Here is a 25960-nt window from a genome sequence, read left to right as displayed (position 1 = left end):
AAGTTCATATATAAGCACTTCATATTTAAGTACACACAAAGTGCCTCACATCTTAATACACTTGATCGAGTGTCAATTAGCAAACATCGTTACCATCGAAAGACGTGTGTTGTCTTATATACAGGAGCGATATCGATACAGTCTCTTTTGAAGACGTGTCCGCTGTCCTTTTTTTTCTCCGCAGGAAAACAAAACAAGACGTAAAAGAAAACGTAAATGCTAATCCAAGTTCTCCCAGGATTTCCTTTTTGATCTTCCTGTTGAGCCGGCAGCTGTCAGTCAGAAAGAGTTTTTGTGCGTCTCCTCGTCCACATAATGTCCTGCAGAACGTCCTCGTGACCGAAGACTTATCCCTCCGTCATTCAAATAGGGAATGCTTCGTCTACATTTAAAAAATATAAACACAAGTCTCATCTCTAAATATCAGAAATGCACCATCTCTTGAACGTGTCAATACAGCACAGCTAAATCAGAACTCGGGGCGATTCAATACTTTTTATTTCTTTTTTAATTGTTTGATTTTTTGCAGAGTTATGTGTGAGACGCATCAGCTGTGAGCCAGTTTCTAGGCAACCGTCTGCTACTGTGTCAGTACTGAAGGGATGGGAGAGGCTGCTCTACACCTGTTGGTGCATCGGAAGAAATGTGTGAAATATTGTGAATGAATAAAGAAAAAGGCGTTTTTGGGGCATGAGATTTCAAAACGTAACGTGTGTGTGGTTTGAGAGCAGTTAATAGCCCTGAGTGACGGTGTACTGTGCAGGAGAATGATGTAACAGTTGTTGTGTTCGCAGTAAACAAATCTGCTCTTAAGGTGTAAGTTGTGTGCAAATGCGAAAAAAATCAGGATGAAAAACTCTCATGGTGTCATTTTGTTTACTCTAATTATAATTGTGTCTCAATAGTATGTGTTAATCACAATTTACGAGGCTCTGTGGAGGAGATGAGCCACAGGAACACCCAACATCGGGACCAATTGGGGAACACTTAAACATTTTAAGTGTGTGTGAGTGAATGCATGTGTGTGTGTACTAGCATTACTATCCTTGTGGGGACCTAAATCTGTTTAACATAGTCACGTGTGGGGACTCGCCTCCCTTATGGGGACAAATTGGAGGTCCCCATAAGGGGGGTCATTAATTTTTGTTCTGAAAAATGTTGTGTGGATGAAGTATTAATCTCATTTAAGTCAAATGTTGTTGCCAATTAATTTCTTGGTGTCATGGAATCTTGAATGTAATGTAATTCCACGCTCACTCGTCCTGTTAAAAAAATAAAATTATACAAAATATGATGTGTTAATCATCCACTGATTCAAATGCTACAAGCAGCACTTTCAAGAGAAACCACACAACAGGTACATTTCTTCTGAGGGATTATTGAATAACCCCCGTTTGAACACACACTAACAGCATCCTCACACCCGTTGCCTGTCCTCCAGGATGTGAAGACAGAACGCTGCTTGTGTGGAACCAGTAAGGACAACCTCTTTGCAGATATCTGTGAGTGACCAACCAGAGACACACACCGCGTTGGTGGCACCCAGTCAGAGGAAACAGAAACATGGAGAGAAGTGGAAATGGAAACACACCCAGCTGGTACTCTGTGTGTTTCAGTCTCCTGGGCGGACCGTCGATGAAGGAAATGGCAAAATGAGACTTCTTCCGAAAGCCCAACATAATAACGTTAAATTAAAAACTCCTCCTATATATATGTTTTTCAATCTCACGGTGTCCCTTCCTGCTCCCCACGCCGTGTGGTTGGATGGTGACAGGATGCAATAACACGAGCAGGTCTCCAGCACGGAAAATAAAGTCATGTCAAACGATATCTCTCTTTCTTTTGTATTGGAAGCACGTCTTTCTCACCTAAATACAGCAACATCCCTGATTATTCGTGTGTCCTTTCGTCTATGGCTGCTACCTCTGAAGCCAAGGTGTTTTATTGCAAGTGTCAAACGTTATCGAGCGAAAGGAACTCCAGGAAAGCTCATCTATCTGCAGGGAAAGTTGCTATCATAGTCTTAGCTACACATGTAAGCACTTATGCACTTTCATCTTCATGGTGGAAATGTATCATAAGTCTAATTTAATTATACTTGTCTTCATAAATTCCTAATTTGGGATTTACCACATGGATGTTAGGTTTGTCCTTTGTACCATTCGAACTGTAAAATCCATATGATATTAGCCGCGTTCACACTGCGGTACTTTTCCCACAAAGGTTCATGCGAACTTAGTTCATGAGAACTCTTTAGTTCTCATGAACTAAGTACAGATCGCGTTCACACCGGAATAAGTCCCTGGGGGTGGATTAGGCAAATGAAGCCGCTGACGTCACTTCTTCTTCTTCTGCTTTGGGTTTACTGGCAGGCCGCAAACCACTTCACGGCGTATACTGCCACCCGGAGTCCCCGGCCGGAAGTCCCCGGAGTTGGAGACTGGCTTCAGTAGAAGCTGCTGGGACTCCCAGCAGCTTCTACTGAAGCCTTCCGAGTAAATCGCCAGAACGCCGACACCTCCTCATCTCCACCGCTCCCATGTTTTATTTTGTGTTGCCATAAGTTAGTCTCTCTGCGTTTCTGCGCTGGGCTAATGCTAATGCTAATAATGCTAATGCTAATAATGCTAATGCGAGGATAATAAAATGGCGGCTTCACAAAACTTTTTGGGAGTTTTACGGGGCGTGGTTTGCAATTCGCCCAGCCAATCAGGAATATAGCTCTTTTCTCACAAAAGAGCCGCTCGAAAGTCCCTGCTCTCGAGCAGGGACTTTCGAGGGGGTAAAAAGGTTCGCATGAACTACTTTTAGTACCGGCTCTTTTTGGTGTGAACGCGATCATGAACTAAGTTCGCATGAACCTTTGTGGGAAAAGTACCGCAGTGTGAACGCGGCTAATGGGCTTTGATTGATTGATTGATTGATTTTGTTTGTATGACTTGTGTTTGGATGCACTGAAAAAACTGAAAGGTTGACTTTAATGTAATGTTTTATGTCCACAGATTTCAAGCAATATTATTAAGTTGAACCTAATATTTGTTATTCAAACTTAATATTGTTGATTTCAACTAACAGTCGACATAATACATTTAATTAATTAAATTAAACTCTGTTGAATGCTTTGACTTTATTAAATAACACACATTTCTATATTTGTTCATTTCTTACCAAAATGTGATTTCTTGTCGAATTTCCCGCCACAATATTTAGTAGAAAGTATTCTGACACTGCACTGTAACTTTTATTCAAGTATGTTATACCAGTATTATTCTACACAAGCTTGTTTTATGATTATTTATTTGCTTGGCTGATTTTAAATGCTATTTTATACTAGTTTCAGCTGCACTTTTTGCCTATTTAGAAGTGCAGATGTAAGACCGTGTGTGTGTGTGTGTGTGTGTGTGTGTGTGTGTGTGTGTGTGTGTGTGTGTGTGTGTTGGACGAGGTCTCAGAGGATGGAGGGGATGGGGGAGCGAGAGCGTCGCAGAGGGCAGGGCGATCCGTACGGCGAGGTCACGGGAGAAAACCTCAGGGTGTTCGATGACATGCTGGAAATGTTGTTTAAACTCCGGGATTTCTCATAGCCTTCAGATGGAGGAGCGACAGAGAGGAGGCGGAGGACAAGAACACGCACGGGCAGGCGGGCAGGCAGGCAGGCAGGCGAGCGGGCAGCAAGGCAACGATCCAAGTCCAAAGAAGCCGAGCGAAACCGAGACAAGACAGGAGACAGAATGAGACAGAGCATGTTTAAAATGTGGCCATGCCAGTAAAGCCCCTTTGTGTTGTATCGTGAGACAGAGCAACAGTCCCTGAGAGCATGCACAGTCCTGAGTGAAACTGTGAGGCCCATTGGAGATGGTTATGTAATCAGGATACTCTAAAAGTTACTGTTTTCCCTTTTACTGGCGGCTTGTGCTCGGTCACAGACTGGCAACAACAATGCGCCCAAGCTGCCCCTCCATAAAGCCCCTGTCACACTGTCCCGAAATTGACACCCGATGGACACACGATAAAGGAAATGTTCAAATTCGGCTGTGATCGTAGCAACATCGGGCCGTTCGTGAGGGCATCTAAGCCATCGTATGACCGCCGGTGGAGTTTCTCAGGCTCCGGCAGCAACTTCGTGAGCGGCAACTTCGTAAGGCACTCGTGAGGGCATCTTGTCAAGTCGTGTCATCTTCGTGTTATTATCGGTGCATTCGCCCTCACTCTGATCGGGGCGAATGCTCGATGGCACCGAGGATAACAAGATGCCCTCACGATGGCCTTACGAAGGGCAACATGGACACACGAATCCAACACGAAAATGAACCTTCTCAAGGTCCTTCGGCTATTTTTTGGCATGCCAAAGATTTTGCCGCCGCTCACGAAGTTGCTGCCGGAGCCTGAGAAACTCCACCGGCGGTCATACGATGGCTTCAGATGCCCTCACGAACGGCCCGATGTTGCTACGATCACAGCCGAATTTGAACATTTCCTTTATCGTGTGTCCATCTACAAAAATCATGTAAACATATTATGTAAATAACCCAATTTGTGTTCTGTGAAACTGAAAAGGATATAATATATTATTTTGAAGGCGAGTTGACAGAAAGTTGTTGTTGCTATGGAAACAACATGACGGAGAAAACTTAATATCTTCTACATATAAAGACGGCGAAAGTAAAGAACAAAGTCTGAAGATATCAGGACAGTATCATAGTACTGTAACATAATTGTTTGTGTTACTTTCGTTGCAGTTGTATTTCTTAAATGTAATGTAAATGTTGCCTTCGTGTGTTCGGGGCCATCTTCGTGCGAAATTCAAGGTTCCATATTCGTGTGTCCATCGGGTGTCAACTTCGGGACAGTGTGACAGGGGCTTAAGAGAGATAGCAGCAATACTTGTGTGATTAAAACCCTGTCCAGAATTAAGTGTGGGAACTCGTCAAATAGGAGATAATGTTATTCTTAAACTAGTTAGTTAGCAGTTACTCATCTCATGGCATTATCGTTAGTATGTTCTTTCACAAGAAGTTAGTATATCTTACTTTGCTTATACATCACAGTCACATTGAGGCATCTAGTTCAAATGTATATAACAATAATGTATATTAAGACTACCAAAATGCACTTTGTGTGTCAAATATAACATACTGAAGATAATACTTAGTTTTTTAACACTTTAACGATGGATTCCCACTTTCCACCTGCTACAATTCCAGCACGTGAAGCCCCCTTATTGAAATAAACAAGCAGCCAGCCGCATCATTAATTAAATTGAAACACTCGTGAGGAACATGGAAACCTCATTAGCATTTTGCACACGGCACCATTCGTCTGTTTCAGAACAAAGGGCAGCTGTGTGTGTGCCAACAGGTAGATAAAGGGACTAAAAAGGACCCCGTGTTTTATTCATTAGCTTCAATATGGCACAGCTGCGGACGCCTACAACCAAAAACACTAAGTCCTGAGTCCTGTTTCCAATTGCTTCAGAAGTCTCCCCCACAGTAACAACACATTTTATAATTTGTTCATGTGTATTTTGTCATATTGTACTGTACGTAGTTTTCAAAGTAACCCAAGTAAGTGTTAATCCGCACTAAGATGGATGCATTGCTGTCTTCTCATAATGTTTGACTTCTGAATTCATTACATGTTCACTAAGCTTTAAACTAATTTAAATGTTAGCCTTCTCAGCGGTAGCCCCCAGGCTCTGGAACGACCTGCCCCCCCCATGTCAAATTGTCGCCCACCCTTCAAACTTAAGTCCTGTCTGAAGACCCACCTCTTTTCCCTTCGGTTTGAGCTATATATGTTTTATCGATTGTTATGCTTTTATTGTCTGTCCATAGCCTTTGTGTGCCTTTTATCTATTCTTGTAATATTATATTTCATTATAATGTTATGTTTGCTGAGAAGCACTTCGGTAAACCCTCTGTTTTTAATACGTGCTATATAAATAAAGTGTATTGGATTGGACGGCGCTCTAATTGGAGGAAAGCATGGATTTAATTGTTGTCCCGAGAGAACCGTAGCACTCTGAGCATTTAGAATAAAGCTCGAACAGCCGGACGTTAACTTCTGCTTAAAGGCTATTAGATCCAACGCTTCCACATTACACAGATTAACACAACAATACATTACATGCTTTAGTCTTCTTAATATCATGTTAGTGTGGTGACATATTATAGAGGCGGTTACCAAACATTGCCTTTTAGTGACCACATAGCGTCTCGGTTTATACTTCATGACCTTTTCTGCATTTGAAAGTTGCATGACTCAACAACAGGGCTTCCCTTTCTTAGTCCGACCTTTCCACCTATGTGCAATATACACTGTTTTGCATTTAACTTTTGCTAAATCTCAACAGCTTTATATGTTCACCTAGCTTTCACATTTTGATCAACCATGGTTTTAATAACATGTGCCTGCTGTACAGTTCAATGCAATCACATTCAAAGACCTTCGATTCCTCCATGCAGTTACCTGTCTTCCTCAGCCCTCCGTCTGCAGCGTAGTCACTGGCAGCGAGCAGGAAGCAGGTTCCCCCCCCGCTGAGGTCCTGCTCTCGGGTGCTGGACCTCCTCATCGGGAGCCTCTCCTCCGGGGACAGAGTGGGGTCACTGCCCCCCCCACTGCAGTCTGCTGACAGAACTGACACATACAGTCTATATTTTAATTCCCTGACTCAAATACTTGTTCTTTTAAAACCCAACAGAGATGGAAAAAGTACACACATCCTTAACTCAAGTAGAAGTACAGATACTCGTGTTTAAAAATACTCTGGTGAAAGTAGAAGTACTGACTAAAGTTCTTTACTCAAGTAAAAGTAAAGAACTTTGAAATGTACTTCAGTAAAAAGTACCCATAACTAGCAGCTGTTTTAAAGAGTACCTGACCTCCCTTTATATCAATCGAACAATAATGTCATTGTTAGCTAATGAATGTTTCCATGCTGAACAACGGCAACATGACAACGATTCCATTGGTCCCTCTTCTTTAGAGAAGACCAGGAAGTGATGGATACACGGATCGTGTTCCAACCAATAGGCACGCAATGACTCTAAAGAATAATGACCACGCACCAAACACACATTCAGACTAAAGGAACCAGCTGTTTGGGAAATGAGAGAAGTACAAAGTACAGGTATTTGAGTTCAACATGTGAGAAGTAGAAAGTACAGGTATTTGAGTTCAACATGAGAGAAGTAGAAAGTACAGGTATTTGAGTTCAACATGTAAGAAGTAGAAAGTACAGGTATTTGGGTTCAACATGAGAGAAGTAGAAAGTACAGGTATTTGAGTTCAACATGTAAGAAGTAGAAAGTACAGGTATTTGAGTTCAACATGAGAGAAGTAGAAAGTACAGGTATTTGAGTTCAACATGTAAGAAGTAGAAAGTACAGGTATTTGAGTTCAACATGAGAGAAGTAGAAAGTACAGGTATTTGAGTTCAACATGAGAGAAGTAGAAAGTACAGGTATTTGAGTTCAACATGTGAGAAGTAGAAAGTACAGGTATTTGAGTTCAACATGTGAGAAGTAGAAAGTACAGGTATTTGAGTTCAACATGTAAGAAGTAGAAAGTACAGGTATTTGAGTTCAACATGAGAGAAGTAGAAAGTACAGGTATTTGAGTTCAACATGAGAGAAGTAGAAAGTACAGGTATTTGAGTTCAACATGTAAGAAGTAGAAAGTACAGGTATTTGAGTTCAACATGAGAGAAGTAGAAAGTACAGGTATTTGAGTTCAACATGAGAGAAGTAGAAAGTACAGGTATTTGAGTTCAACATGTGAGAAGTAGAAAGTACAGGTATTTGAGTTCAACATGTAAGAAGTAGAAAGTACAGGTATTTGAGTTCAACATGAGAGAAGTAGAAAGTACAGGTATTTGAGTTCAACATGTAAGAAGTAGAAAGTACAGGTATTTGAGTTCAACATGTAAGAAGTAGAAAGTACAGGTATTTGAGTTCAACATGAGAGAAGTAGAAAGTACAGGTATTTGAGTTCAACATGTGAGAAGTAGAAAGTACAGGTATTTGAGTTCAACATGTAAGAAGTAGAAAGTACAGGTATTTGAGTTCAACATGAGAGAAGTAGAAAGTACAGGTATTTGAGTTCAACATGTGAGAAGTAGAAAGTACAGGTATTTGAGTTCAACATGTAAGAAGTATAAAGTACAGGTATTTGAGTTCAACATGAGAGAAGTAGAAAGTACAGGTATTTGAGTTCAACATGAGAGAAGTAGAAAGTACAGGTATTTGAGTTCAACATGTAAGAAGTAGAAAGTATAGGTATTTGAGTTCAACATGAGAGAAGTAGAAAGTACAGGTATTTGAGTTCAACATGAGAGAAGTAGAAAGTACAGGTATTTGAGTTCAACATGTAAGAAGTAGAAAGTACAGGTATTTGAGTTCAACATGTAAGAAGTAGAAAGTATAGGTATTTGAGTTCAACATGAGAGAAGTAGAAAGTACAGGTATTTGAGTTCAACATGAGAGAAGTAGAAAGTACAGGTATTTGAGTTCAACATGTAAGAAGTAGAAAGTATAGGTATTTGAGTTCAACATGAGAGAAGTAGAAAGTACAGGTATTTGAGTTCAACATGAGAGAAGTAGAAAGTACAGGTATTTGAGTTCAACATGTGAGAAGTAGAAAGTACAGGTATTTGAGTTCAACATGTAAGAAGTAGAAAGTATAGGTATTTGAGTTCAACATGAGAGAAGTAGAAAGTACAGGTATTTGAGTTCAACATGAGAGAAGTAGAAAGTACAGGTATTTGAGTTCAACATGTAAGAAGTAGAAAGTACAGGTATTTGAGTTCAACATGAGAGAAGTAGAAAGTACAGGTATTTGAGTTCAACATGAGAGAAGTAGAAAGTACAGGTATTTGAGTTCAACATGTAAGAAGTAGAAAGTACAGGTATTTGAGTTCAACATGAGAGAAGTAGAAAGTACAGGTATTTGAGTTCAACAAGTAAGAAGTAGAAAGTACAGGTATTTGAGTTCAACATGTGAGAAGTAGAAAGTACAGGTATTTGAGTTCAACATGAGAGAAGTAGAAAGTACAGGTATTTGAGTTCAACATGTAAGAAGTAGAAAGTACAGGTATTTGAGTTCAACATGAGAGAAGTAGAAAGTACAGGTATTTGAGTTCAACATGAGAGAAGTAGAAAGTACAGGTATTTGAGTTCAACATGAGAGAAGTAGAAAGTACAGGTATTAGAGTTCAACATGTAAGAAGTAGAAAGTACAGGTATTTGAGTTCAACATGAGAGAAGTAGAAAGTACAGGTATTTGAGTTCAACATGTAAGAAGTAGAAAGTACAGGTATTTGAGTTCAACATGTAAGAAGTAGAAAGTACAGGTATTTGAGTTCAACATGTAAGAAGTAGAAAGTACAGGTATTTGAGTTCAACATGTAAGAAGTAGAAAGTACAGGTATTTGTGTTCAACATGTAAGAAGTAGAAAGTACAGGTATTTGGTTCAACATGTAAGAAGTAGAAAGTACAGGTATTTGAGGTTCAACATGTAAGAAGTAGAAAGTACAGGTATTTGAGTTCAACATGTAAGAAGTAGAAAGTACAGGTATTTGGGTTCAAATGTAAGAAGTAGAAAGTTACAGGTATTTGTGTTCAACATGTAGAGAAGTAGAAAGTACAGGTATTTGAGTTCAACATGTAAGAAGTAGAAAGTACAGGTATTTGTGTTCAACATGTGAGAAGTAGAAAGTACAGGTATTTGAGTTCAACATGTGAAGAAGTAGAAAGTACAGGTATTTGAGTTCAACATGTAAGAAGTAGAAAGTACAGGTATTTGTGTTCAACATGTGAGAAGTAGAAAGTACAGGTATTTGAGTTCAACATGTAAGAAGTAGAAAGTACAGGTATTTGAGTTCAACATGTAAGAAGTAGAAAGTACAGGTATTTGTGTTCAACATGTAAGAAGTCGAAAGTACAGGTATTTGGGTTCAACATGTAAGAAGTAGAAAGTACAGGTATTTGAGTTCAACATGTGAGAAGTAGAAAGTACAGGTATTTGTGTTCAACATGTAAGAAGTAGAAAGTACAGGTATTTGTGTTCAAAATGTAAGAAGTCGAAAGTACAGGTATTTGGGTTCAACATGTAAGAAGTAGAAAGTTCAGGTATTTGTGTTCAACATGTGAGAAGTAGAAAGTACAGGTATTTGTGTTCAACATGTAAGAAGTAGAAAGTACAGGTATTTGTGTTCAATATGTAAGAAGTAGAAAGTTCAGGTATTTGAGTTCAACATGTAAGAAGTAGAAAGTACAGGTATTTGAGTTCAACATGTGAGAAGTAGAAAGTACAGGTATTTGTGTTCAACATGTAAGAAGTAGAAAGTACAGGTATTTGTGTTCAACATGTGAGAAGTAGAAAGTACAGGTATTTGTGTTCAACATGTAAGAAGTAGAAAGTACAGGTATTTGAGTTCAACATGTGAGAAGTAGAAAGTACAGGTATTTGAGTTCAACATGTGAGAAGTAGAAAGTACAGGTATTTGTGTTCAACATGTAAGAAGTAGAAAGTACAGGTATTTGTGTTCAACATGTGAGAAGTAGAAAGTACAGGTATTTGTGTTCAACATGTAAGAAGTAGAAAGTACAGGTATTTGTGTTCAAAATGTAAGAAGTAGAAAGTACAGGTATTTGAGTTCAACATGTGAGAAGTAGAAAGTACAGGTATTTGAGTTCAACATGTGAGAAGTAGAAAGTACAGGTATTTGTGTTCAACATGTAAGAAGTAGAAAGTACAGGTATTTGAGTTCAACATGTGAGAAGTAGAAAGTACAGGTATTTGAGTTCAACATGTGAGAAGTAGAAAGTACAGGTATTTGTGTTCAACATGTAAGAAGTAGAAAGTACAGGTATTTGAGTTCAACATGTAAGAAGTAGAAAGTACAGGTATTTGAGTTCAACATGTGAGAAGTAGAAAGTACAGGTATTTGAGTTCAACATGTAAGAAGTAGAAAGTACAGGTATTTGAGTTCAACGTGTAAGAAGTAGAAAGTACAGGTATTTGAGTTCAACATGTGAGAAGTAGAAAGTACAGGTATTTGGGTTCAACATGTAAGAAGTAGAAAGTTCAGGTATTTGTGTTCAACATGTGAGAAGTAGAAAGTACAGGTATTTGAGTTCAACATGTAAGAAGTAGAAAGTACAGGTATTTGAGTTCAACATGTGAGAAGTAGAAAGTACAGGTATTTGGGTTCAACATGTAAGAAGTAGAAAGTTCAGGTATTTGTGTTCAACATGTGAGAAGTAGAAAGTACAGGTATTTGAGTTCAACATGTAAGAAGTAGAAAGTACAGGTATTTGTGTTCAACATGTGAGAAGTAGAAAGTACAGGTATTTGAGTTCAACATGTAAGAAGTAGAAAGTACAGGTATTTGTGTTCAAAATGTAATTAGTCGAAAGTACAGGTATTTGGGTTCAACATGTAAGAAGTAGAAAGTTCAGGTATTTGAGTTCAACATGTGAGAAGTAGAACATACAGGTATTTGTGTTCAACATGTAAGAAGTAGAAAGTACAGGTATTTGTGTTCAACATGTGAGAAGTAGAAAGTACAGGTATTTGTGTTCAACATGTGAGAAGTAGAAAGTACAGGTATTTGTGTTCAACATGTAAGAAGTAGAAAGTACAGGTATTTGTGTTCAACATGTAAGAAGTAGAAAGTACAGGTATTTGTGTTCAACATGTGAGAAGTAGAAAGTACAGGTATTTGTGCTCAAAATGTAAGAAGTAGAAAGTACAGGTATTTGAGTTCAACATGTGAGAAGTAGAAAGTACAGGTATTTGAGTTCAACATGTAAGAAGTAGAAAGTACAGGTATTTGAGTTCAACATGTAAGAAGTAGAAAGTACAGGTATTTGGGTTCAACATGTGAGAAGTAGAAAGTACAGGTATTTGAGTTCAACATGTGAGAAGTAGAAAGTACAGGTATTTGAATTCAACATGTAAGAAGTAGAAAGTACAGGTATTTGAGTTCAACATGTAAGAAGTAGAAAGTACAGGTAATTGGGTTCAAAATGTAAGAAGTAAAAGTAAAAAGTCGTCAGAAAAACAAGTAGTGGAGTAAAGTACTGATACCAGAAACATGTATTTAAGTACAGTAACAACGTTTTTGTACTCCACTACTTCCCACCTCGGGAACTCAATGTCAGGTGGAGCAACTCCAGTGTGAATGGTGCCATTTCAGTGATAATATCAATTATTTGGGTCGACATGTCTCGACTAGAATGACATGCATGTGGAATAAGACCAAGTTCTGACCACACATAAAAAAAAAAAAATCCTCCGAGGATGAAGTTGCTCTGTTCCTGCATGTGGGATAAATTCCACTTGTATATTGACGTACTTTATTAAATATAACAAAATAAAAAGTTTGTCCATGAATCATTTATCAGTTTCTCTTAAGAATTTCCTCTACAAATTTGACCTGAGATATAAAACAACACTTATTTGTGATAACCTAAACGTCTCAGTCTTACCTGAGCGGTTGCGTTCGAGTCCCCTTCCTCCTTTGGTGTTGCACAGGTCACTTTGAGTGCTGTTGCAGGTGGTGTTGAGCTCAGCTTGGCAGTAAATGGGCGACCCCCCCTGCACCGCCTGAGGAATGTGCTTCTTCCTCTTCTTGGGAAGCTTCTGCTTGGCCATGGCCAGCGAGTAGTACATCCCAAAGTTATTCACGATAACAGGAACGGGCATGGCTATCGTCAGAACGCCCGCCAAGGCGCACAACGCACCAACAACCATGCCTGACCAGGTCTTTGGATACATGTCTCCATAACCCAGTGTTGTCATGGTCACCACGGCCCACCAAAAGCCAATTGGGATGTTTTTGAACTTTGTGTGGTTGCTACCCGTTGGGTCGTTGGGATCTGCGCCAATTCGCTCGGCGTAGTAGATCATGGTGGCGAAAATAAGTACTCCCAACGCCAGGAAAATTATGAGCAGCAAGAATTCGTTGGTGCTCGCTCGTAAAGTGTGTCCGAGCACCCTTAAACCCACGAAGTGACGCGTTAGCTTGAAGATACGAAGGATTCGAACGAAGCGAACCACTCTGAGGAAACCCAACACATCTTTGGCAGCTTTGGAAGAAAGGCCGCTCAACCCAACCTCTAAGTAGAAAGGCAGGATGGCCACAAAGTCGATGATGTTGAGGACGCTTTTAATAAACTCCAGCTTCACCGGACAGAACGTGACGCGGACGAGGAACTCGATGGTGAACCAGAAGACGCAAACGCCCTCCACGTAGGTGAGCGCTGGGTCAGTTTCTATCTCGTACTGCGGGCCTGAGTCCGGAGCGCTGCTGTTCCTCGTTGGATCTGTCTTGTTGATGATGGTGTTAAACGCTTCGTGAGTCTCCAAGCAGAAGGTGGTGATGGAGACCAGGATGAAGAACAACGAGGCAAAGGCTATAAACTACAAGAGGGGAGGAGAAGAGGAGAGAACAACATTGTGTTACTGTTAGAAAAATCTCACTCGTCACCAGCTTCAATCTCAGGATCCATGTGTCTGTGATCCTCTCCAGAATGGATAGTCATCACATACAGAGCATCAACTAGTTCCTGAACGTGTTCTTCACATGCTGATATCCAAGAGAGGGAGTCACACAGTCACAAGATGGAGGAGTATCAAGTTTTTTCTCGAAATATTGGCTTTTTTTTTCTGAAAATCTGAAAATCCTGACTTTTTCTCTAAATCCTGACTTTTTCTCTAAATTCTGACTTTTTCTCAAAATCTCAACATTTTGACTTTTTCTCAAAAATCCTGACTTTTTCTCTAAATTCTGACTTTTTCTCAAAATCTCAACATTTTGACTTTTTCTCAAAATCTCAAATTCTGACTTTTTCTCTAAATTCTGACTTTTTCTCTAAATTCTGACTTTTTCTCTAAATTTTGACTTTTTCTCAAAATCTCCAAATCCTGACTTTTTCTCTAAATTCTGACTTTTTCTCAAAATTTTGACTTTTTCTCAAAATCTCCAAATCCTGACTTTTTCTCCAAATCCTGACTTTTTCTCCAAATTCTGACTTTTATCCAAATCCTGACTTTTTCTCCAAATCCTGACTTTTTCTCCAAATCTCCAAATCCTGACTTTTTCTCCAAATCCTGACTTTTTCTCCAAATCTCCAAATCCTGACTTTTTCTCCAAATCCTAACTTTGTCTCCAAATCCTGACTTTTTCTCCAAATCCTGACTTTTTCTCCAAATCCTAACTTTGTCTCCAAATCCTGACTTTTTCTCCAAATCCTGACTTTTTCTCCAAATCTCCAAATCCTGACTTTTTCTCCAAATCTCCAAATCCTGACTTTTTCTCCAAATCCTAACTTTGTCTCCAAATCCTGACTTTTTCTCCAAATCCTAACTTTGTCTCCAAATCCTGACTTTTTCTCCAAATCCTGACTTTTTCTCCAAATCCTAACTTTGTCTCCAAATCCTGACTTTTTCTCCAAATCCTGACTTTTTCTCTAAATCCTGACTTTTTCTCCAAATCCTAACTTTTTCTCCAAATCCTGACTTTTTCTCAATTTTTTTACTTTTTCTCTAAATCCTGACTTTTTGTCAAACTCCCAAAATTCTCACACACTCACAAGATGGAGGAGTAGAAAGCAGTATTCAATGTGTACTTCAGATTAGCTCCACGTCAGAAATGAGCATGCTTGATGTCTCTCTCCATAGAGGCTGAGTCATCATGTTCATCACATAGCTATCATCTGCCTCAAGCAGTCCTGATGCTCTTCTCGGTCATCACACATCCTGTCAGCTACAGTTGGGATACCTTTGTTATCAAGTTACTCTCATATCGGAAGAGGACTTTGAGAGTTTTCCAAACAGTTACTATCAATCCTTCACAGACATGTTGAATGATGTACATAATATATATAGATTATGTCTTATACTCTGATTTCCTTTCAGTCGTTTTATTTAGTATTTTAATCCTATATGTGTTTAAAAGAGACATATGTTATTTCAGGAAGGGCAAAAGGTGGATTTGCAAATGGTTAAGGTTTAATGGTTTGGATGTTTAGAGAATGCCTAAAATAATTTAAGGGTGGGACCAGTTGGCTATTTTCTCTCTACTATATAGTGTGAAACTGTGTTCTGGGTGCAAAGGCATGTTATCCTCTGAGGACGAAGTAGCTCTGTTCCTGCAGTTGAGATCGATTTCAATTGTATATTGACTTTCTTTATTGATGTATTAAATGTAACAAAAGACAAACTTTGTCCAGTTTCTCTGAAGAATGTCCTCCACACGGTGACTGGGTAAACATGCCCGAGATAAATACATGAATTCACTCCAGAGAAAGACATTGAACCCAGAGACAAGTTAAATTGGAAAGGACGCCAGAGAGAGGAGCAATCTATTAGCAAGAGCAACACACACACACACACACTTCCTCTTTGCTCCTGGAGGGAATGTAGGCGTGCACACGCAGACAGATTTAATTAATACTGACGGATGTTGGGCAGTTGGGAAGGAAAGTGGATTAACTAACCAGTCAGTATGGCATCGAGAAATGGGTTTGACTTTATGCAAATAGTTTTTTGGTCCCCTATAGCAGTGGTTTAAAAAAAAAGTTGTACATAATTGTAACGCAATACATGATTGTTGCTAAAAGTCTCTACATTACAATAACAAATAATTGATTAATTAATTTGAATACAAATTCAAGTTAGTATTAAAGGCATAAAAAGACAGAAATGTATAATTCTTTCTATAGAAATGTTTCTTCTGCCCGTAAAGTGTCCAAACCGGGCTTTTCTGGATAAGCGCATTTTTAAAACATAGCCATCGTCCATGCCGGTTTCAGTTGGATGATTCGTCAGTTGCTCCGATCAGATCGGTGTCCTCCATTTTGTAGATTATGTACGACTTTTGAATCCACATAAACACATCGGCAACATCCGGCTTACTTTGAGCATGTGTTTTAAACAGTTTAATCCCTTTGTGAATTGGTTCCACTTCTGCGCCGTCCTTTGATTTCTTCATACAGCGGGCATCCAGATGAATGAATCCTGAGTCCAACAACCATCAAAGTCGCTCCAATAGCGCTCCTGAATTACGCTTTCATCCTCCTTTAACAACATACTTCACATTCATCCAGTTTGTGACAGTAGTTGTAGCTTTTGGAGACTTTTAAACTTTAATTACCGCTCTTGCGCCCCCCCTTTGTGTGTGTGTGTGTGTGTGTATGTGTGTGTGTGGGGGGGGGGGGGGGGAACTTCCAACAGGAGTCATTTGGGGGGGGCTCTTGGGGAAAAAGGTTGGGAACCCCTGTCCTATAGCACATTAAGTCATTAAGTCACTTTTCCATAGTTGCACTGTATTACATGTCGGCTGTTGGACCAGGTTCATGTTGTCCTGGATTAAAGTTGCAGCAATAAAAACATGACAATAAATGGATGTCTTCTTTAGTCATGGTTTACTTCTAAGGCTTTCATTATGTTTACAGAATTGTGTCAGGCATCGTAGTCCATTTGCTTCATGCTTAGGGAGGCGTGTGGCGCAGTGGAGAGAGCCTTGGTGTTGGCGTCAGGGGGTCACAGGTTCAAACCCCACGGCAGTCAGCATGTCGTTGTGTCCCTGAGACGCTTCACCCCAAATTGCTCCTGGATAAAAGCGTCTGAAAAGTAACATGTACTAATGTCTTCGCCCATCTTTCCCTCTTTCCTGTCGATCTGTAGCTTAACCAAAAAAGCCCCAAAAAGTCATCTTAAAACGTGTCAAGTCTCGTTAAGAAAAACACGTGAGTTATAACAACCGATAATACAGCAGATTGCATCCATACCACGTGAAGCCTGATTTAAATAGAAATTCTGGTTCAAAACAACTTTTCTTAAAGGTCCCATGTCGTGCTTTTCCGGTTATCACCCGTCCCCTTGTGTGTTATAAAGGTTTTTCTGCATGTGAACGTCTGCAGGGTCAAAACCCTCAAAGTACACCCTGTAGCGAGTAAAACTCTAACACAGAGAAGACCTCCCCAAAACGCCTCGTTGGAGATACGTCACTGTCCATTTGATTCTTCCGGGTACGCATGATGTACGTTAAGCCCCCGCTGATTGGTCCAAATTGACCAATCGATGGACACACACTCAGTGCAGGCAGCTCTGCTGATCTCTCCTCCCTGCTGCAGGCTGATAACAGACAGTTGGGATCGCGGCGACATTCTCTCTGCAGACCCATTCTCACAGCGTCTATCAACCTTTTTCTTTTTCAATATCAAGCCACACTTATTGCTTTACTTCGGCTGTGACTTTGTGTGTGCTCAGGGTGAGTTTCGCTGTGTATCGCTAAACAAGGAAATCACACCTCCACGGAGTTTAGCGCGATTCACAACGTCCCGACCAATCAGAGCACACTGTGCTCACAGGGAGGGGCTGGAGCTACAACGAGCCGTTAAAGGCAGAGAGTGAAATTCCGTGAATACACACTTTACAGAGATGCTGTGTGAGAAACCAATGTGAGTTTGGAAAATTGCACAATATAAATCTATTCTAGTCGACAAGTGAATTATGATCAGTGGAAATGGCCATGACACGGGACCTTTAAGTCGTTGAAATAGAATTGAAGTAACTTTAATAGCTACAGTGCAGTTATGACGATGACAGTCTGAGGTCACAGTGCAACACAATAAAACAGATACAATTGTGCAATAAAATAAAATGACAAAAAGTAAACAAACACTGAAATAATACGAAAAAAAGGCAATGTTGGAGAGGAGCCAACGACACGGCAGCCATCACCACCGGCGCCATCTTTATGTAATGAGTCGCACAGACATGTCTGCCTTGTTTTGGTGTTCCTCTGCACACCGCCTATCAGACGCAGAGCTCACATCCACAGCCTGCGAGGCGGAGCTGCTTTCTTCACACCCTGCGCTCCTCCTACTGACGCCTGAAGAAGTCGTCTCACACCCTGCTTTGCTTTGGGATTGCATGACTCACACGCTCTGAAAACATCGTTGCCGTTATTTGGCTCGCCCTGCGTCTGAACTGTGTGCAAACATTTACTCTCCTGCTGGGAGCATGGGCTCTTTCTATATCGTACACACGATATCTCTTTCTTTATTAAGTGCCTCTGCCTGACTGCTGCTAAATGAGCTTGATGAGGTTACTCAGCATCCACTTTCTGCACTCAGTCAGACACACAGGATATGAGACACTTTAAACAGAACAGCCGCTTTTGACAGAAAGCTTCGTCTCACTTTGCAGCACGCTGACCCCATCGTTTTCTGGGTGTTTTCCAATGTCCCCCTGTCATGTCTTTTTATATCTCCTTGCGCTTTAAATACTTTGGTGATCGACTGAAAGCTAGAGAATCACAAGGACCAAGATTTCATGTTCAGATGGTATTTGCAAAGTGTTTTTCTTTTTCCATTGCCTTATTTAGTCCAGTAGTGGAAGTAAACAAGACTCAATTTCTGCTATTTGCGCTTGCAATCGGACAAACAATTATATTATTTTTCCTTATATCATATTAGCCGCTTTCAAACCGCGCGGATGAAATCAGTTGCATTAATTTCTTATGGCTCTATCTGCAGCTGTCCCGGAGTCATTTCTGTGGTTTAGTTATATTCTTATAAAAAAGTGTACTCGTGTCAATAAAGTTTTTTTAAAACACAACTGCTTCCGAGGTCGGTCTTATTTCTTAAGGTGGACTGAACCATGAGTGTGGAGTAACGTTGTGTCTTTCATTTAAATGAAATGTAACCTTCACCCAGGTATGTAACAGCTGTTCTCAAATGAACACGTGAAGTAAAGTTTAATATTTATAGTTTTATAGATTTAGAATGAGTTATAATGAGAGGTGATCAACGTGAATGCTCAGGTTCCACCTTAACACGCAGACACGTTGCTTCACCACGAGCAGAAACCTTTATACAGTCTATGGCAGAAACACTGAAACTCTTGTTAAGTTTCTCCATCGTTGTGTACAAACTGGATAAAACGCGGGCTTGTTGTTGTTGTTCAGGAGTTGATCTGTCTCTGCCCCCGCCTCGACGTAAGCGTGACGTATGTGGTGCTTTTGCTCTGGCCGGACAATTTGTTGGTGCTTGAAACGAACCGGATTCCGGAGCTAAGAGGCTGCTCCGCTGCGGTGTGAACAGGAAAACCCGGTGCTTTTCAAGCTCCAGCTCCGAACCGGCCCTGAAACACTGTTGGTGTGAATAGGCGCGTTCACACGTTGGGTACTTTTCCCACTTTAGTTCCGATATAGTTCCGAAATGTTGCGTTCACACCAAAAAGAGCCGGAACTAAAATTAGTTCATGAGAACCTTTTCACCCCCTGCTAGAGAGCAGGGACTTTCGTGGGAGAAAAAGGTTCCTATGTCTGATTGGCTGGGCGGATTGCAAACCACGCCCCGTAAAACTCCCAAAAGTTTTGTGAAGCCGCCATTTTATTATCCTCGCATTAGCATTATTAGCATTAGCATTAGCCCAGCGCAGAAACGCAGAGAGACTAACTTATGGCAACACAAAATAAAGCATGGGAGCGGTGGAGATGAGGAGGTGTCGGCGTTCTGGCGATTTACTCGGAAGGCTTCAGTAGAAGCTGCTGGGACTCCCAGCAGCTTCTACTGAAGCCTTCCCCAACTCCGGGGACTTCCGGCCGGGGACTCCGGGCGGCAGTATACGCCGTGAAGTGGTTTGCGGCCTGCCAGTAAACCCAAAGCAGAAGAAGAAGAAGTGACGTCAGCGGCTTCATTTTCCTAATCTTCCCTCAGGGACTTATTCCGGTGTGAACGCGATCTGTACTTAGTTCATGAGAACTGAAGAGTTCTCATGAACTAAGTTCTCATGAACCTTGTGGGAAAAGTACTGCGGTGTGAATGCGCCTAATGAGGTATTAGTGCCCGGCACTTAGTACCCCCATGGAACTAAAATCGCGTTCACACCGGAATAAGTCCCTGAGGGAAGATTACGCAAATGAGCCGCCAACGTCACTTCTTCTTCTGCTGCTTTGGGTTTTCTGGCCATAAATCGCCAGAACGCCGACACCTCCTCATCTCCACCGCTCCCATGTTTTATTTTGTGTTGCCATAAGTTAGTCTCTCTCCGTTGGTGCGCGGGGCTAATGCTAATAATGCTAATAATGCTAATGCCAGCAAATACAATGGCGGCTTCACAAAACTTTTCAGAGTTTTACGGGGCGTGGTTTGCAATTCGCCCGGCCAATAGAAATTGGTACTTTTTTCTCCCCAGGATAGTAGCACCTCTCTAGCAGGCACTACAAATGGTTTCCCCGGCACTGAGTATTCTTTTTGGTGTGAACCCAAAATAAGGGGTACTAACGGAACTAAACAGGAAAAGTACCGGGAAAAGTGCTCCGGTGTGAACGCGCCTATAGTCTATATTTTAATTCCCTGACTCAAATACTTTTAAATCTCAATGTCAGGTGGAGAAACTCAAGTCTTAGGTGCCATTTCAGTGATAATATCAATTATTTGGGTCTAAATTTGACTCAAATGACTTGTGGAATAAGACCAAGTTCTGACCACAAAAAACTGAATTTCCCCAGAATTGCCACACGTATTTCTCAGCTTTGAAACATGCGAACTCTCCTCGTGCTGCTCATTTCTGGCTTTCCCTGACTGTGTGCCTCTTATCATGAAATAAGCAGAAACTAGCAGCAGGAGATGTTTCCTTTCGCTGCGCCAACTAACAACAACTCGTGTTGGGCGGTCATTTAACACTTTCACGTCTGCAGAGTGAATAAATACGACCTCAGTAAAAGCTGAATCATGTCACATCAAACCAGCCAGCACATGCTTACACATTACATTACAATGCAAGTGCACACACACACACCCTGTTTATACACACACACACACACACACACACACACACACACACACACACACACACACACACACACACACACACACACACACACACACACACACACACACACACACACACACACACACACACACACACACACACACACTTGGCTTGTGATTGCAATACGCTTCTCGACATGCTGATTTCAGATTACACACTCTGCATGCTAAGTGACACCTGGATCTTCATACATGGCTGGTTGAAGGGTGGGCGCACGCACGCACGCACGCACACACACACACACACACACGCATATGACCAAGGATATGCCTAATTTTTCAGCCATCGCTTTATTATATTAAAGGTTTTTTTTTTGGAAGAAGTACTGAGTAATGAAGCTTAGCGCAAGTTCAGACAGGAAGACCTATCACTGCGTATTGCTCGTCATGGCAATACTCGCTCCCTGCACTAAATGACAGGGAGCGCCTCTCCTCAGCTAAACCTATCACGCCCCTCCATTTACAAGCCTAATGATCGCACCTGTTAATCCCTCTATATATGCTCTCCCCTTTCCTATCAGCTGTCTTCCAGGTGTCAACGCGCAACCCTCCTCCACCCCTTCGCCTCCTGCTTTCAACTCAGGGCCAAGCTCAACCTATTTTGTTCTATAATAAAACATAATAATGCATTAGTCAATTTATATGTTTTATTGATAATACAGTATGAACCTGCAACGCAGTTTTTGTTGTCATTTAAATGTAAAACTTACAATATTAGGTTTGAAAAAAAAGAATTAAACATTTAAAACAAAGCCATTTTTGCAACTAATAAGGATTTTACTTAACTGAAATATCATGTGCTTTTCTTACAAAAACATACCTTCCCTCGATACTACGTTAACTACGAAGTTAGCTGCTATTTTGTTTACATATTTCAAGAAGACAAAAGATGATAATGCCAATATGACAACAATCAAAGAGGGCATTGCAACCAAAACAATGTTTAAATTAACTTCCACATTAACCCCAATAATAACCAATCCTACATCTTCACCGGGCACGTGGAGTAATTCAATCAAATGAGACAAACATCTCCCAGAACTAGCTTGATGCTGCAAAGACGTTTCTGTTTCTGTGCTGTCATTGTGTCTGACGTCCTGTATCACTCAGCACTCACAGGAAGAACACACCGTCGCCTCCAGGAACAAATCAATCGTAACACGTTTCCTCACACACGTTATAATCCTCTCTGCTGCCTGACACCTTGTTAGCGGGAGAAACCTGGGCAGAAAGATAAATGACAACCTTCTTTAACGGCTCCGTGTATATTTTTACACAAACTGATACCACCGATAAGTTCCCCCTGATACATCAGCAGGGACGATGCAAAGTAAAGAAACGTGGTGGTCGACAGAGGGGGGAAGTAGTGGAGTACAAATCGTTACTGTACTTAAGCACATGTTTCTGGTATCAGTACTTTACTCCACTACTTATTTTTCGGACGAGTTTTTACTTTCTACTTCTTACATGTTGAACTCAAATACCTGTACTTTCTACTTCTTACATGTTGAACTCAAATACCTGTACTTTCTACTTCTTACATGTTGAACTCAAATACCTGTACTTTCTACTTCTTACATGTTGAACACAAATACCTGTACTTTCTACTTCTCACATGTTGAACTCAAATACCTGTACTTTCTACTTCTTACATGTTGAACTCAAATACCTGTACTTTCTACTTCTTACATGTTGAACTCAAATACCTGTACTTTCTACTTCTTACATGTTGAACACAAATACCTGTACTTTCTACTTCTTACATGTTGAACCCAAATACCTGTACTTTCTACTTCTTACATGTTGAACTCAAATACCTGTACTTTCTACTTCTTACATGTTGAACTCAAATACCTGTACTTTCTACTTCTCACATGTTGAAATCAAATACCTGTACTTTCTACTTCTTTCATGTTGAACACAAATACCTGTACTTTCTACTTCTTACATGTTGAACTCAAATACCTGTACTTTCTACTTCTTTCATGTTGAACACAAATACCTGTACTTTCTACTTCTTACATGTTGAACTCAAATACCTGTACTTTCTACTTCTTACATGTTGAACCCAAATACCTGTACTTTCTACTTCTCACATGTTGAACTCAAATACCTGTACTTTCTACTTCTTACATGTTGAACCCAAATACCTGTACTTTCTACTTCTCACATGTTGAACTCAAATACCTGTACTTTCTACTTCTTACATGTTGAACTCAAATACCTGTACTTTCTACTTCTTACATGTTGAACTCAAATACCTGTACTTTCTACTTCTTACATGTTGAACTCAAATACCTGTACTTTCTACTTCTTTCATGTTGAACACAAATACCTGTACTTTCTACTTCTTACATGTTGAACTCAAATACCTGTACTTTCTACTTCTTACATGTTGAAATCAAATACCTGTACTTTCTACTTCTTACATGTTGAACACAAATACCTGTACTTTCTACTTCTTACATGTTGAACACAAATACCTGTACTTTCTACTTCTCACATGTTGAACTCAAATACCTGTACTTTCTACTTCTTACATGTTGAACCCAAATACCTGTACTTTCTACTTCTCACATGTTGAACTCAAATACCTGTACTTTCTACTTCTTACATGTTGAACTCAAATACCTGTACTTTCTACTTCTCACATGTTGAACTCAAATACCTGTACTTTCTACTTCTTACATGTTGAACACAAATACCTGTACTTTCTACTTCTTACATGTTGAACACAAATACCTGTACTTTCTACTTCTTACATGTTGAACTCAAATACCTGTACTTTCTACTTCTTACATGTTAACACAAATACCTGTACTTTCTACTTCTCACATGTTGAACTCAAATACCTGTACTTTCTACTTCTTACATGTTGAACTCAAATACCTGTACTTTCTACTTCTGACATGTTGAACACAAATACCTGTACTTTCTACTTCTCTCATGTTGAACTCAAATACCTGTACTTTCTACTTCTCACATGTTGAACTCAAATACCTGTACTTTCTACTTCTCTCATGTTGAACACAAATACCTGTACTTTCTACTTCTTACATGTTGAACTCAAATACCTGTACTTTCTACTTCTCACATGTTGAACTCAAATACCTGTACGTTCTACTTCTCACATGTTGAACTCAAATACCTGTACTTTCTACTTCTTACATGTTGAACTCAAATACCTGTACTTTCTACTTCTCACATGTTGAACTCAAATACCTGTACTTTCTACTTCTTACATGTTGAACTCAAATACCTGTACTTTCTACTTCTTACATGTTGAACACAAATACCTGTACTTTCTACTTCTTACATGTTGAACTCAAATACCTGTACTTTCTACTTCTTACATGTTGAACTCAAATACCTGTACTTTCTACTTCTTACATGTTGAAATCAAATACCTGTACTTTCTACTTCTTACATGTTGAACTCAAATACCTGTACTTTCTACTTCTCACATGTTGAACTCAAATACCTGTACTTTCTACTTCTCACATGTTGAACTCAAATACCTGTACTTTCTACTTCTTACATGTTGAACTCAAATACCTGTACTTTCTACTTCTCACATGTTGAACTCAAATACCTGTACTTTCTACTTCTTACATGTTGAACTCAAATACCTGTACTTTCTACTTCTCTACATGTTGAACTCAAATACCTGTACTTTCTACTTCTTACATGTTGAACTCAAATACCTGTACTTTCTACTTCTTACATGTTGAACACAAATACCTGTACTTTCTACTTCTCTCATGTTGAACTCAAATACCTGTACTTTCTACTTCTTACATGTTGAACTCAAATACCTGTACTTTCTACTTCTCTCATGTTGAACCAAATACCTGTACTTTCTACTTCTTACATGTTGAACTCAAATACCTGTACTTTCTACTTCTTACATGTTGAACTCAAATACCTGTACTTTCTACTTCTTACATGTTGAACTCAAATACCTGTACTTTCTACTTCTTACATGTTGAACACAAATACCTGTACTTTCTACTTCTCTAATGTTGAACTCAAATACCTGTACTTTCTACTTCTCACATGTTGAACACAAATACCTGTACTTTCTACTTCTCTACATGTTGAACTCAAATACCTGTACTTTCTACTTCTCACATGTTGAACTCAAATACCTGTACTTTCTACTTCTTACATGTTGAACTCAAATACCTGTACTTTCTACTTCTCACATGTTGAACTCAAATACCTGTACTTTCTACTTCTTACATGTTGAACTCAAATACCTGTACTTTCTACTTCTTACATGTTGAACTCAAATACCTGTACTTTCTACTTCTTACATGTTGAACTCAAATACCTGTACTTTCTACTTCTTACATGTTGAACTCAAATACCTGTACTTTCTACTTCAACATGTTGAACACAAATACCTGTACTTTCTACTTCTCTACATGTTGAACTCAAATACCTGTACTTTCTACTTCTCACATGTTGAACTCAAATACCTGTACTTTCTACTTCTCTACATGTTGAACTCAAATACCTGTACTTTCTACTTCTTACATGTTGAACTCAAATACCTGTACTTTCTACTTCTTACATGTTGAACTCAAATACCTGTACTTTCTACTTCTTACATGTTGAACTCAAATACCTGTACTTTCTACTTCTTACATGTTGAACTCAAATACCTGTACTTTCTACTTCTTCACATGTTGAACTCAAATACCTGTACTTTCTACTTCTTACATGTTGAACTCAAATACCTGTACTTTCTACTTCTCACATGTTGAACTCAAATACCTGTACTTTCTACTTCTCACATGTTGAACTCAAATACCTGTACTTTCTACTTCTCACATGTTGAACTCAAATACCTGTACTTTCTACTTCTTACATGTTGAACTCAAATACCTGTACTTTCTACTTCTTACATGTTGAACTCAAATACCTGTACTTTCTACTTCTTACATGTTGAACTCAAATACCTGTACTTTCTACTTCTTACATGTTGAACTCAAATACCTGTACTTTCTACTTCTTACATGTTGAACTACAAATACCTGTACTTTCTACTTCTTACATGTTGAACTCAAATACCTGTACTTTCTACTTCTTACATGTTGAACTCAAA

General features: G+C 39.7%; 1 protein-coding gene across 1 annotated transcript in view; it reads right to left on the bottom strand.

The window, feature by feature from the left end:
• Positions 1-3122: 3122 nt before the first annotated feature.
• Positions 3123-25960, bottom strand: part of kcnc2 (potassium voltage-gated channel, Shaw-related subfamily, member 2) — a 77438-nt gene continuing 54600 nt past the window's right edge. Inside the window, exons 2-4 of the mRNA XM_034074755.2 lie at positions 12493-13426; positions 6469-6636; positions 3123-3585 (exon numbers count right to left, since the gene is read on the bottom strand). Coding sequence (XP_033930646.1) covers positions 3449-3585; positions 6469-6636; positions 12493-13426 — 1239 coding nt within the window. The 3' untranslated portion in view covers positions 3123-3448. The remainder of the gene's footprint in view (positions 3586-6468; positions 6637-12492; positions 13427-25960) is intronic.

This window comes from Pseudochaenichthys georgianus, chromosome 23 (genome assembly GCF_902827115.2).
Source record: "Pseudochaenichthys georgianus chromosome 23, fPseGeo1.2, whole genome shotgun sequence".
In the NCBI taxonomy this organism is placed as follows: domain Eukaryota; kingdom Metazoa; phylum Chordata; class Actinopteri; order Perciformes; family Channichthyidae; genus Pseudochaenichthys; species Pseudochaenichthys georgianus.
The sequence above is the reverse complement of the archived record's forward strand: the minus strand, read 5'-3'. Positions and strand labels throughout refer to the sequence as shown.